We start from the raw sequence: 15,257 nt of genomic DNA, 5'->3' as shown, positions 1-15,257 counted from the left end.
GAGGAGATGAAAGCCGAGAGAAAGAGAGAGAGAGAGAGAGAGAGAGAGAGCGAGAGAGAGAGAGAGAGAGAGAGAGCGAGAAAGAGAGAGAGCGAGAGAGAGGAGCCCGACCGGCTGCTGGTGGCTTGAAAGGACCAATCGTCTGGGGTCAGGGACGGGTCTGGTTGCCCGGCACTACTGGATTCCACACACACACAGACACACACACACACACACACCTCCTTTCCTTTCCTTTCCTTTCCTTTCCTCTCCTTTCCTCTCCTCTCCTCTCCTCTCCTCTCCTCTCCTCTCCTCTCCTCTCCTCTCCTCTCTGTTTCCAGCAGCCAACAAACACATCTCGCGGCGGAGGTGAAGAAGGCCCCAAAAAAGATCGAGCAGGTAAAAGTAGTGCCTGAATCATGAGGGGGGAGAGTTCCAGTATGGTTTAATTCTCTCTCTCTCTCTCTCTCTCTGTCTGTTTACAATTACGCCATTGCGTATGAATCTTCCACGAGTGACCACTCAACTGGCAGACCCCCCCCCCCCCTCCCTTCAGTCAGGAACAGGGGAGCTATTAGTAGAGGAGCAGAGGAAGGAAGGAAGGAAGAGGGGAAAGCCAAAAGGGAAGGCAGTCCAGCTCGGAGGCCCGGAGGGAGGGAGGGAGGGAGGGAGGGATCAGTGGGGTTAAACAGCAAAGAGGGGACGGGCGATCGAAGGGGAGGCCTCAGTCACGTCTCCCCGAGGGGATCCGCTCGACTGAGGGAACGATCGAAGAGGAGGAAGAGGAGGAAGAGGAGAACTGTAGGAGATGAAAGAGATTAGTTCTGGGGTCTGGCCTGGAGGACAGTGGACGAGGGGCAGCCTCTCTCTCTCTCTCTCTCTCTCCCTTTGACACCACAAATACATGAGAGCGTTTCGTGGGTGTGAGGACACTCCCCCCCCCCCTCCTGCCGCCCAAGGTTATCTCTTTCTTTTCTTTTTTTAGGCCTGAGAGCTCCTGGGGACTTCCTGACAGCCATAAATTACTCCGACTTCAGAAGATGACATGCAGAAAGTTAAAAAAAAATTTAAAAAAAGAGCGCCGGTACCCTGCAACACACACACACACACACACACACACACACACACACACACACACACACACACACACACACACACACACACACACACACACACACACACACACACACACACACACACACACACACACACACACACACACACACACACACACACACACACACACACACACACACACAGCGGCCTTTCACACGGTCGTTCATCAAGCGAAAGAGGAAGCGGAGTGACACTGCCCCGTCAACCTCTTTTTCCGATGGACCTGGCCAAGTCATTGCGGGGGGGGGGGGGGGGGGATTCTAGTTAGAAATAACCGATCCAGAACATAGAAAAAGAAAAGTGACGACTATTTCTTATTGTATTTTGAATATAATTTAAATAATGAATTGGTAGTCGTGAAGGGTCCACATCCGGCCCCCGGTGGGTTGGATTGAATCTAGATCTCGATGAAGACGAAGATGAACGTTTGGATACCCCCCCCCCCCTCATGGCCTCTGGAACAACAGCCCAATTGTTGAGCACCAGAACTCACGACTCTGGACCTCGTTGAAGAGAACGCAGAGCAGAAAGAGAAGAGAAGGAACAGGAGACGCACTGCAGCTCCTTTGGTAACACGACCGTACCTCCTCCTCCTCCTCCTCCTCCTCCTCCCCCCCCCCCTAAAAACGTACACCTTGTCCACTTGTAAGCAGCTCTTAATGTGGTGTTGGGGTCCCCGGAGCGTAGAGGATATGTGGACCATACAAAGGGGGTATTATTAGTTGCCCCCCCCTATGGGCCCCCTACCAGCGTCTCTCCTGCATGAGGGTCTGACTGATGGTGGCGACGGACGACTCCTGCAGAACAACCGATTCATTTCCACCGCCGCCGGGTTCTCAATTACCGGCCTACTGCTAGCACGTTAGCACGTTAGCATTACGGCACGTTTTCTCGCGGTAGTCATGACGCCGGTCATCCGTGATCGTATATCTGTTGCTCGCAGTTTATTTCTATTTTAAATAACCTCTCACCCCGCCGCGTGGGCTGCTGGGCGGCGGCCACGACGTGGAACGGGAGGCCGATCATTGTGATCATAAAAAACAAACCAATGTAACGTGACATCAGACGCGCTTCGTTTTATACAACCGGCAAAACTGAAGAGCAGAAGAAGAAGAAGAAAAAGAGGAAAATGTATCGTGGCTGTGCAGCAGGAGAGGAGAGGGGGGGGGAGGTAAGGGGGGAATAAACGAGATTTCCTGAACTGAGAGCATTCCAAGGGCGCCGGTGGTCTCGTCTTGCCAAGAAGGCAAGACGACACATGCTGGAGATGTCTGCCAGGTAGCGGAGCACAAAGAGCCCTCATTTCCTCCCCCCCCCCCCCCCCCCACACACACACACCTCCCTCGTGTCATTTTCTCTCTCTCTCTCTAGCAAGTTTTGCTTCTTCAACGCAGAGAAAACGGAAAAAAATTTAACTATACGAATTACATCTTCATCATTTTCTTTCCATGTCTTCATTTTCTTCTTCTTCTATTTTTTTCTTTATTTTACCTGATGGGGTGACTTTTTTTTTTTCAAGAACAAGGAGACGAAGCAGAAGAAGAAGATGTAGAACAACAAGAAGAAGAGGAAGAAGAGGAATAACAAGAAGAAGAAGTAGAAGAAGAAGTAGAAGAAGAACAACAACAACAACAAGAAGAAGAAGAGGAATAACAAAAAGTAGAAGAAGATGTAGAAGAAGAAGAAGAAGAACAACAACAACAACAAGAAGAAGAAGTAGAAGAAGATGTAGAAGAAGAAGAACAACAAGAAGAAGAACAACAACAAGAAGAAGAAGATGAAGATGTAGAAGAACAAGAACAAGTGTCGACGCGATGAGAATTATGTGCCTAAAAAAAAACAGTAAAAATGATATCTTGATCATTTTCTTTCCATTTCTTCGTTTTCTTCTCCTTCTCTTTCTTCATTTGACCTCATGGGGTTAAAGTTGTTTTCGGTTTCTTCGTCCTCCAGCAGGATTACCCCCCCCCCCCCAAACAATTATATATCCAGGCCTGGTTTTCTATTTTTTTCCCTGAATCTTGGTGTTGGGGCCGCGAGGAAGAGGAGGCCATTAAAACTGGGAGCGTCACTTCTCTCCGGCGGAACCTTCTGGTTTATTTCTCCTCCTTCGTTTCTCACATCAACACAACGCTTCCTGAGAGGAGTTGAACTCCGGCAGGTTAAATCTTTTTTGTGGCTCTTTGCAGGATTTTTTTGTTTCTCTCTCCGCGGCGTCGGGTCCAATTGGAGGCTCTTTTTTCTTCTTCTTCTTCTTCCTGTGGCGGTATTCTTGCATGCACACATGTGTAAGCTGATCCTAATACAGCCCTTGAAGTCTGATACTTGCCTGGGGATCCTACCCCCCCCCCCCCCCAATGCTCACAAACACACATGCACACAGCTTCCCAGAGCTCATCCATCCCCAGGTGGTATCCCATTACTGGCTCGCAAAAGATACACAAACACACACACATACACACACACACACACACACATACACTTTTTGTTTTCTTTTGCCACTGTAGCTTTTAAAGCCCCAAAACTCTCACTCTGCCTTCTAATTACTGCCATAGAAACACAACCAGGGGCAGGAAACACTTTTTAAACGCTCTCGGAAACAGAGACGGTGAGAGAAGAAGAAGAACAAGAAGAGCAAGAAAACTAATAAAAAGAAGAGCAAGAAGATGAGGAAGAAGAGAAAGTAGTAGAAGAACAAGAAGAAGAAGAGCGTTGACGCAATGAGAATTCTGCAGCTTTATGTTTCGTGAACTCGACCCCGTTGGAAGAAAAGACTTGAAAAGAAAGAGAAGCCTCTGGTCTCTCTCTCTCTCTCTCTCTCTGCTGAGTGTCTCTTCCTGTGGTGTGAGGCGGCTCAGGTGGAGCGGGTTCAGCCAGAGGAGTAAAAAAAGAGGCAAAACAAAAACAACAACAACAACAACAAGAAGGCAGCGAGGAGACGTCGAGGGCTCGTCTGATTGGCCGGATAACAAAGAGGGAAATGTTCTGAGAGTTCACAGGAGGCTCTCCCTTTCACCGGAGTGTGTATGGGGTAATAATTAAGAGGTATTCATGAGAGACACACACACACACACATGCAATCACACACACAGACATACACACACGCAAGCATACACCCACATACACACACACAGGCGCACATACACATGCGCACACATCCACACACACACACATGCAAGCATACACACACACACACATGGGGGCATACACACACAGACACACATACACACACACATGCAAGCACACACACAGACATACACACACGTAAGCATACACCCACACACACACACTCATACACACAGGCGCACATACACATGCACACACATACACACGCAAGCACACACACATGAAAGCATACACACACACACACAGACACACATACACACACATGCAAGCACACACAGACATACACACACGTAAGCATACACCCAAACACACACACACATGCATACACACAGGCGCACATACACATGCACACACATGCAAGCACACACACATGCAAGCATACACACACAGACACACACACACAAGCATACACACACACACACACACACACACACACACTGCTGTGAGCTCTAACTGCATCAGATCTCTGTTCTCCGTGTTCAGCGGTTCTCCTTCACTAATCAGTCGGCTGGAATCCGACCGTGATTACAATTAGCGAGGAAACGGTCCGGACGCTCAGGAAACCACTGGCAGATGTTCAGGCCGCTCCAAACCCGCCCGACGACATCGGGGCGTCTGGGGGAGCCCGGTGGGCCGCCGCCTACAGGCCGGGTGGAGTAATGCGGCTCCGTCCAACGGGGCTTCGGCCCTCGAGGAGGTCGACGCGCCGAGTGAGAAGTCACGGCGGGAGAGACGTGTCGCTACGCCGGCTCCACTGAAACGACTCCAAATCAAGAAATAGTCACCGCGAATTAGTCAAAATGTTGCACAATTACAGAGTAAAGAACTACACAAAACCTCTATGAGACTCTTGAAGGCTCATAGAACATCCCAGGTTTTGTATTTATTATTATTCACGCTTGTTTTCTTTTTTTTATCTGCAGGAAGCGTCCGCGTTGAACTGTGCAGAGGAGCCGATCCCGGCTGGTGCGGTTTGGCGCCACCTGCTGGTCAGAAGACGAACTGCAGCCCAGAGGGAGAGCAGCAGGAGGACGAGGAGCGGTGGAATGATGACGAGGAAACCTTCACGAGGAACGGAGGCGGAGGGGTTGCGTGTTTTTTAAAATAAAATTACATCTTTAAAACCGAGTGGAGACGAATTACAGACGGGCAAAGAAATACAATATATATATATAGAGCGTTGCTGGTCCACCGCCGCCTCGATTGTGTGACTCATGAATCTGAAGTAACATCTAAAACCCTTTGAGCGGATATAATGTTAAGGAGTCATCATTTTAGTTTAGCGCGTTAGCTAATAGTCAATGAGTCTTTGTGTACTCAATCTATCTCAATCTATTTGGGCCGCGTGTCAAAAATAAACAATCAACGTCAAGAAGCCACCGAATACTCGTCCTACGTTCTTTCTCCTTCATGGAAACAGAGGCTGTTATTTGTGGCGGCCATGTTGCCTTTTCAACCCTAAACTCCGGCGCCTCTGTTTGGGTTTTTCGGCTAAATGATCTGATGAGAGCCCAAACAAACAAAGCCCATCTGCTTGTAATCTTCTCCCCTGATAGGACAGATGAAGCACATTTGGGTAAATAAGCACCAGCAGAAAAAGATAAAAAAGAGTAAAAAGAAAGTGGGTTTGGTCAAATGTCAAATGGAGGATGGGGGGGGGGGGACTGGATGGACAGCTGCTCCACAAACAGAGTGACAGGGGGCGCTTCCTCCTCAACAGGCTGGATAAATATCCCCAGTGGTGCTAATCAATCACCCCCCCCCCCCATACACACACACACACACCCTCTCCCATTCGCGGGGGGGAGGGGTCAAAGGTGGGCTTGGCTGATTGGCGCAATACAAAGGAAAGAGGAAGTGTAAGACGCTTTTTTTAAGGTGCAGGGAGAGGAGGGGGGAGGGGGGGGAGGGGGGGTGACACGCCATCAAGTGTAGAGGAATGGGACTCTTTTGTTTTTGGGTGATGCCGAAAGATCTGCAGTGAAGACGAGTGAATGAGGTTCAACGTGTGTGTGTGTGTGTGTGTGTGCGTGTGCAAAACCGATTAATCTGGTTGCGTCTGCCCTCGCGAACACAATGTGGAGAGGTGGGTGAACCATCACAGAAATAAAACTAAAAAGCTGAACACAAAGACGGGGAGGAAGCCGCTTCCCCGCCATCTTTTGTTCCCCGTGGGCGAGGACGTGACTCACGGCCGCCAACGCCGCACACAAAAGGCCGGACGGAGGAAGTCGGAGGACAGGATGTCTCGGTTAGAGAGAGAGAGAGAGAGGCAACGGGTGTCAATACAACTTCAGAGTGTGTGTGTGTGTGTGGGGGGGGGGGGGGTGTAAGATGGACATCAGGCCTGCTTCCCTCATGTCAACTTTCTCCGCCCCTCCCACCCCGTCCCGTCAAACAGCTGAGGCCCCCCGAGGAGTCGACAATGACTTCATTGACACCCCCCCCCACCCATTAATCTTCATTTGTCCCATCAAATCCTGCCATTGGTATGGTAATGGCCCCGCCCCCTCCTCGACTGTGTGAACCCCACGGTGGAGAGCAGAGAGGCCGGGAGGATGCTCCGACCTTAAGGGGGGTGGAGGGGGGGGGGCTATCGCTCCATTTGGCAGCTTCCGTTCCCCAATGTATGTTATATAGGTTCCTCATTCAAATGACTTAACCACACACACACACACACACAGTGGGGCAGGGGGGAGGTAATCTGATTTCTCAGCTGCCCGGGAGACCACTTCCTGAGACGGAGGCTTGTGGAAGGATGCCTGGGGTTTCCCCATCTGTCAACCCAGGGGCTTGACCCCCTCCCCACTGTTAAAGAGTTTCTCTCTCTCTTTCTCTTGTCCTCTTTATGCATCTTTTTTCCCTTCACACACACACACACACACACACACTAATGATGTTTGCGTGAAAGTGACAACAACCTACATTTTTAGGGGACCACTCAGACATATAGGTGGTGGCTCATCAGTGCGTTGATGACATCACTGGATGACATTTCCCATCCCCAGGACGGAGAGCAACACCTGGGCTTTAGATATCGTCCAATAGCAGGCCGGCCTCTCGTCACCGGCACCCGACCCAGCTGCGTCTCGAAACGCGTTTTTGTGAATTAATAGAGGAGAAACGTGCATTTTAGGTGCAAAATAACACCCAAAAAAGTGTAAAAAGTGTATTTATTTATCAAATAAACTGACTTTTTAATGCCAGAAAACATTGGAAAAGATACTTTTATTTTCTTAACTCTATTATCGGACGTGTGAGTCGTGTCCGATAATCACGATGGACGTAAATCATCACGACAGGATTCACAGAATCTCTATTTTAAGTAAAATCGTTAAGAAAAATGAATCCGTTATTATCACTATTATTATCTTTTAACGTTGGATATGCAGTTTCAGAATAAAAGACCTCGACCTTAAACGTCACGTAAAACGAGAAACGCGTTTTTGTAAAACTAAAAGAAGAGAAATTTGTATTTAGGTGCAAACAAAAGTATAAAAAGTGTATTTATTTATCAAATAAACTGACTTTTTTATGACAGAAAACATTGGAAAAGATACTTTTATTTTCTTAACTCTATTATCGGACGTGTGAGGATCCCCAGAATCTCTATTTGAGGTAAAACCGTTAATAAAATGAAGCCGTGATCATCGTTAGAATTATCTTTCAGCATCGGAGGTGTAAAAGTATATTTAGAGAGTCGAGGAGGAAGAAGGACAGAGGCAGACGGCTGCCTCAGAAGCGGCTTAAGAAGCACCCTCGACAGTCTCCTTTCCTTTCCTGTGTCCTTCTTGACGAGGCACAGGCTCCTTTCCTTTGATGAGCACTCAGGAAATGTCATTAGGACGGAGATGGAGGTGGATAAGAGAGCGAAGGAAAGCTTTTGTGGATGGGAAGAGGAAGAGAAGGAGATAAAAGGGTAGAGGGGGGGGGGGCGGTCATGGAGGGGAGAAGAAAGAAAAAAGAGATAAATGTTTTACTTCCACCTGTTGTGCATTTAAAATGTGTAAAAAATGTTTTATTTTGAAGCCTCGACTTCGGTGTTTTTGGCCGCTGCCATCTTTCTTTTTTGCAACCAGAGGGCGGAGCTAACACAAAGGCATCAGTCATTTATATAGGCTTCTATACAACCAGACGAGTCGCCCCCTGGTGGTCAGTAGAGAGAATGCAGCTGTAACACATGAAGCATAGACTTCTATACAACCAGAGGAGTCGCCCCCTGGTGGTCAGTAGAGAGAATGCAGCTGTAACACATGAAGCATATACTTCTATACAACCAGAGGAGTCGCCCCCTGGTGGTCAGGAACGAGAATGCAGCTTTAAAAGGATTCATTTACACATCATTTAAAAAGACACAAACGTCGACACCGTGGTTGCAGTCAGAGTCGTCGGGATAGTTTCAGAACCCTCAAATGGAAACAGACACATCTCCATTTCCTTCTCCACCATTTGGTCTCCCGCAGGAGGACCGAGCGCCATTTGGCTCCCCTTCGCCCCCAACAAACTAAAACCTAAGAATGAACATAAGCTCCGGCATCAAACCCGACCGCGCCGAAAACCCAACGCGGTGACAGGCGAGAGAGAGAGAGAGAGAGAGAGAGAGAGAGAGTGGAGGCCGACATGGCGGAGCAGGCGACCTCTGACCTCATCGATCACGAAGAACAGAGGGAGGCAGGGAGCGGAGGAGACAAGGGAGACAAACACCTCCTCGACCTGATCAATCAGGGGACCGAAGGGGGAGGAGGAAAGTGGGGGGGGGGGGGGGACAAAAATGGCGTCCGTTCACCTTATCGATCATGTCGGGCCGGTTGGTGGCGGCCAGCACGGTGACGTCCCGGAGCTGCTCGATGCCGTCCATCTCCGTCAGGAGCTGAGCCAGGACGCGGTCGCCGACGCCGCCGGCGGAGCCCGAGGAGCTGGAGGGGGGGCGAGAGAAGAGAGGGAGGGAAAACAAGACGATGAGGATCGACGGCGGTGGAGAGGAAGGTGGGCCGAGCGGCGAGGAAACTCGGGATGTCATTGATGGATTCACGGATCAGAGGGAGGGGAGCGCTCTGCGGAGGAATGAAGGAGGGAGGAAGCGAGGGAACGAGTCCGATCTCACTGCTCGAGAATATATGCCGAAAAATAAATCGCCCGTTCTTTGACGACTCGTCGGGAAACACGCGAATGCCCCCCCGACAGCTTCTTTCATCCCTCTTCGAGAAAAGAAAAAAAAGGGGGCCCCTGGCAGCGAAAGCGAGCCTCGCTGCCAATGACGTCCCACCGGAGCTGCGAATGAAAACCACGTCATCCCCTCCCGAGCGGAGCGGCCCTCCTTTAGACAAAAGTTCACAAGTATGTCACCTTGTTTGGACTTGTACGAAAACGGGGAGAGAGAGAGAGAGAGAGAGAGCTGCAGCTGGAGACGCCGGGGTTCGTACCCGGTTCTCTCTCTCGGAGCGGCCATGACAGTTTGAGGTCATGTGATCCGGGGTGGCTCGTGGAGGCGTGTGTAGCGAGGATGTTTTGTTGAGGAAATTGAGAAAATGACCAGTTCTGAAGGCACCGTGGCTTTAAAAAGGGGCGGTTCACCCCAAAAATAAATAAAAATACACTTGAAATCATTCATCCCAGAGATTTGCAGGCACGAGATTTAAAAGACGAGCCTCTGAGAGAAATGACGCTGAAGAAATTATCCGGCATTTATGGTTCATAAAAATAAAAAAAATTCCAAATAAAGTGAGTTAGTGGAATTTCTGATGACTCAAATAAAGACTCAGATTTGTTAGATTATACAAATATATGCACTAAACATATCAAAGTGACTATAAAGACATTGTTGAAGTGACATTCACGGTGTTACGCGGTCACGTGGAGTATACAGTGTATTTGAGGGGGACTATTTTCAGCGGCGGATGAGGACACGTGAGCTCTAGTGAGTCTTCGGGGCAGCAGGACGGTGAGTTCAAGGTCACAAATCATAATCAGGAAAACATTGATCAGATTTTTTTTTTTAGACGGAGCACGCGAGGAACGACGTCCATCGGGCACGGATCAAAAGAAGGATCTCTCTCTCTCTTCGGGTTTTATCCGTCGAGGTTTTTTTCCGAGGGCCGGTACTTCCGAAGGGGGGGGGGCTCGGCGGAAGTGCCAGACGTCATTAGCGGAGACGAGGGCCGGCCGAAAGGAAACACAAAGGAGCTCTTGTCAACGAGATATGAAGGGAGAGGCAGAGGGTGTGGGGGGGGGAGAGAGAGAGAAAGAGAGAGAGAGAGAGAGTTTGGGTGAGGGGAGACGAGGACGGAGGGCGATGGATTCGGAGAGAGAGACGGAGGTCACGGAGGAGAGAATGTGAGGTGGGAGAGGAGGAAAGAATAACAGAGAGTGAGCAATAGAGGGAGAGACAAGAAGGACAGAGGATGTGAGGAAGAGAGGCTGTAAAGGGGGGAGGAGAGAAAGAGGGAGAGAGATTCCACAATCCCTCTCCTCTCACAACTATCTTCTTAATCTTTTCTTGGTTTGCTTTCAGGAATGCAGTCAGTTCATTTTCAACCCCTGAATGTTTTGGTCTTTTTTTCTTTTTCATCCGTCAGTCTCTGTTTCTGTTTCTCCCCCCCGTCATCCCCCCTTCATCCCCCCCTCCCTCCCTCCGAGTTAGCCTCTCTTCCCGTCTTCCTTCTGTCTTCTTCATTTTATTCCACCGGTTTAGACTCGTGGCAGGTCGGCTGACAGATGTACAGGTGCTTCTCATCCACACACACACGCACAAACACACGCACACACGCACAAACACACGCACATGCACATACACACACACACACACATGCAGACACACACATTCATACACACAGACATAGACACACACGCACACAGACACAAACACACATGCACACACACACATACACACAAACAGACACACACATACGCACATGCACACACACATATGCACAAACAGAGACACAAACACACACATACACACACACACACACACAAACACAAGCATACACACACACACATAGACAAACAGACACACACACACATACACACATGCATACACACAGACACACCCACACACACACATAGACACACACAGACACACACACATAGACACAGACACACACACACATGCATACACACACACACACACACACAGACACACACACACACACATAGACAGACACACACACACACACACATACACAAATGCATACACACACAGATACACCCACACACACAAGCATACACACACACACACACGCATAGACACACACACACAGACACACACACAGACACAAGCATACACACACACACACATAGACACAGACAGACACACACACACACACTTCATTGATTACACCCGGCTGGTGACGTGAAGACCAATAAATAACGATTCTGTGTCAAAGCTCAGTCATTTTATTCTATTTCTTTATTCTTTAAAGGAGGCGGAGCTTAAACCGCCGTCCGCCCGTCTCGCCTCGTCGTGTTTTTTCCGGCGAGCGGTTTCAGAAAGAAAAGATGTCGTCCGCAGTAAAAAGAGGAACGTCCTCTTCTGTGTTCACCAGGAAGCTCGCCGCATATTTGGCGTTCCCCATCTGCCGAGGAGCCGCACAATGAAGTGTCTGTGCGCCTCCGGTCTGTGTGTCCTGTGTCCTGCGTCCTGTGTCCTATGCCCCCTCCTCCCTCCTCGTCCTCTTTCCTTTAGGCCACAGATGTTCCCGGTGCCTTTCCGGACACGACTGCTCTGTGTTCGCCGGCGGGGGCGTGACAAAAAACAACGAATAACAATAATACGAGTCTGCGAGTCGCCACGGTAACGGGGCGGTCGGCTTCGACGGCGCGGTCACGCGGACGACTTTTTATTTTTTAATATTTGGGATGTTCAACAAGTGAATCCCTGTGAGACGAGCGTGACGGCGTCGATGACTCAGCGGTTTGTCATCGAGAGACCACAGAGCTGAAAATAGTTTTAAAAATATATAACAATAATAAAAAGAGAGGGAGGGGTTCGGGTCCTTAAAGGGCCAGTGCGTGCGTGCGTACCTTCCTCTTTCGCCGGCGAGGGCGTCGATCTCGTCGAAGAAGATGATGGAGGGAGCGACGGCCCTCGCCTTCCGAAACACCTGCGAGACGACGGAGAGGGCGACAGAACGGAGAGAAGAGGAAGAGGAGGGGAGAGAACGAGGAGCGATGAGTCACGGACACGGGAAGCCACGCTTCACATCTTGGGGCTGAGAACAGTCGAGGAAGCGACGTGATTGGACGGCACATGAACGCACCTCTCTCACGGCTCGCTCCGACTCGCCGACGTACTTGCTCAGCAACTCTGGACCCTGAAAAAGAGAAGAAGAAGAAGAAGAAAGAGTTGGTGTGTATATGAAATATAAAATATAAATATATGAATACGCACGAAGAGTGCTGGTTTTTATTTGGTTTCAGGCTGAACGAAAGGACGGCAGTTTAGTTGAAGTTTAGTTTAAGCTCAGTTTAAGTTCAGTTTTAGTTTAGTTTAAGTTCAAAAAGAATACACAAACATGATACTGCAGTGCAGGAAGAGGCTTATTTTAACCTTTCACCTCAATAATATTTTTTTTAATGGCCAAAAAACACTAAACTAAAGATGTAATATTTAATGACAAACTATCTTAACAAGATTTCATATATAATAACAATACAACGTGATTGTGAGTCAATGCGTGTGTGTGTGTGTGCAGATGAGTCAATGTGTGTGTGTGTGTGAATATGAATGCATGTGTGTGAGTACATACGAGTGCATGTGTGTATGGGTGCATACGTGTATGTGCATATGAATGCATGTGTGTGTGCATATACAGTAAGTGCATGTGTGTGTGTGTGCATATACAGTAAGGGCATGTGTGTGTGCGTGCATATACAGTAAGGGCATGTGTGTGTGTGTGTGTTTGCATATAAGTGCATGTGTGTGTGTGCATATGAGTGCATGTGTGTGTGCATATGAGTGCATGTGTGTGCATGCGTGCATGTGCATATGAGTGCATATGAGTGTGTGTGTGTGTGCATGTGTGTGTGTGCATATACAGTAAGTGCATATGAGTGTGTGTGTGTGCATGTGTGTGTGTGCATATGAGTGCATGTGTGTGCATGCGTGCATGTGCATATGAGTGCATATGTGTGTGCATATACAGTAAGTGCATGTGTGTGTGTGTGTGCATGTGTGTGTGTGTGCATATACAATAAGGGCATGTGTGTGCATATGAGTGTGTGTGTGTGTGCATATGAGTGTGTGTGTGCATATAAGTGCATGTGTGTGCATGCGTGCATGTGAGTGCATGTGTGTGCATATACAGTAAGTGCATATGAGTGTGTGTGTGTGTGCATGTGTGTGTGCATATACAGTAAGTGCATGTGTGTGTGTGTGTGCATGTGTGTGCATATACAGTAAGTGCATGTGTGTGTGCATGTGTGTGTGTGCATATACAGTAAGTGCATGTGTGTGTGTGTGCATGTGTGTGCATATACAGTGCATGTGTGTGTGTGTGCATGTGTGTGTGTGCATATACAGTAAGTGCATGTGTGTGTGCATATGAGTGTGTGTGTGTGCATATGAGTGTGTGTGTGTGTGTGCATATGAGTGTGTGTGTGTGCATATGAGTGCGTGCATGTGTGTGTGTGCATATGAGTGTGTGTGTGTGCATATGAGTGTGTGTGTGTGTGTGCATGAGTGTGTGTGTGTGCATATGAGTGCGTGCATGTGTGTGTGCATATGAGTGTGTGTGTGTGCATGCGTGTGTGTGCATATACAGTAAGTGCATGTGTGTGTGTGTGTGTGTGCATTGGTTTGTGTGTGTTAAGGGGTTGCTGGTTCATTCCCTCCCAACTAATAAATCAGATATATATACGAGAAAAAAGCTCAAAGGAGGAATATGACGACGAGGGTCAAGTGGTCCTCGCGGTGACGTGTGGTCGTGCGGCATCATACAATCGCGGCGCACGCCGTGTGAACGGGCCGTTTACTTCCCGCGTGCCGGTCGGACCGCTGGGTTCACCGGGTCGTTGTCACCGGTGATGTCACCGCAGCTTCACGCTTCACCGCCAACGAACTACGAATCACTCCCAGAATAATCATTTGAACTCGACCTGCTGCACCCTCCTCCGGCCTCCGTCATCCGTCATCCGTCCGTCTTCTAACCTCCTCCACTCCCCCTTCAGAGGAACTTCCTCTCCGGCTCTCCGCCCTTTTCAACACCTCCGCCCTTTTGTCTCCCGCGGTGAGTGTGCAGCTCGACTCGTTAATCCCCCCCCAGAGCTCCTCTCTATCCCGAGAGCAGCGCCGACGGCCGGACACCGTCGACAGTGGAGCGTGTGTGTGTGTGTGTGTGTGTGTGTGTGGCTGCACAGTGGGAGGAAACTGGAATTGACAAGATGATAATAGGGCTTTTTCACACAGAGGAAACAGGCTGAGCCTTAAAGTATCCGCATTTAAATCTGGATAACGTATTGATGTCAAAGAGATGCGCCGCGCTGGAAAAACCTGATACTGTTACTGCGGGCGGATTTAAAAGCGGCGGAGGCACACGGGATGTTTTTATAACCTTTACACACCAAAATAAAACAATAAGAAAGTGGAATAACTGCCGCGTGAAACACAAATAAAGTTAAACGCTCCACAACAATTAGTTTGTTGAGCTATGGCGGCGGGCAATAACAACAACGTAAGATCCCCCTGACGTCGGTCTGGGTTCACACACACGGCGACCACGTTTACACTTTTTTTCACGACTTTAAACCAAATTTCCACGAGCAAAATTTGTTGGGACATTTCGGTGAAAAAGTGAGAAAATGTCGGATTTAAACTAAAAATGAGGATTCCAAAGCATGCAGTATATACGTATATACACTTTGTGACGGATCCCCGCGTACGGACCGGCGTGAGAACTTAGTGCTGGTGAAATTACACTTTTATTAAATTTTTTGGGTGAAAATACAGTCATTAAAACAAGTAAACTATCACCACCGTCCATTGAACCATGAACTTTGTATAAAATATGCATCTAGCCGTACCTTAAAGCTCGCATTCT

General features: G+C 48.8%; 1 protein-coding gene across 4 annotated transcripts in view; it reads right to left on the bottom strand.

The window, feature by feature from the left end:
* afg2a (AFG2 AAA ATPase homolog A) overlaps positions 1 to 15,257 on the bottom strand; it is an 86,968-nt gene that overhangs the window by 48,467 nt on the left and 23,244 nt on the right. For 2 of the 4 annotated variants that reach the window (XR_008834616.1, XR_008834615.1), the window contains exons 13-16: positions 12,480 to 12,533; positions 12,244 to 12,323; positions 9,008 to 9,137; positions 7,147 to 8,101 (exon numbers count right to left, since the gene is read on the bottom strand). Coding sequence is in view for 1 of the 4 variants with exons in the window: in XM_056439128.1 (XP_056295103.1) it covers positions 9,008 to 9,137; positions 12,244 to 12,323; positions 12,480 to 12,533 (264 nt within the window). In the remaining 3 variants the exon portion in view is untranslated. The remainder of the gene's footprint in view (positions 1 to 7,146; positions 8,102 to 9,007; positions 9,138 to 12,243; positions 12,324 to 12,479; positions 12,534 to 15,257) is intronic. The other 2 variants (XR_008834617.1, XM_056439128.1) reach the window with 1 other exon arrangement.

This window comes from Pseudoliparis swirei, chromosome 19 (genome assembly GCF_029220125.1).
Source record: "Pseudoliparis swirei isolate HS2019 ecotype Mariana Trench chromosome 19, NWPU_hadal_v1, whole genome shotgun sequence".
NCBI lineage: Eukaryota > Metazoa > Chordata > Actinopteri > Perciformes > Liparidae > Pseudoliparis > Pseudoliparis swirei.
Note: the sequence above shows the minus strand (reverse complement) of the source record. Positions and strands in the feature narration are given on the sequence as shown.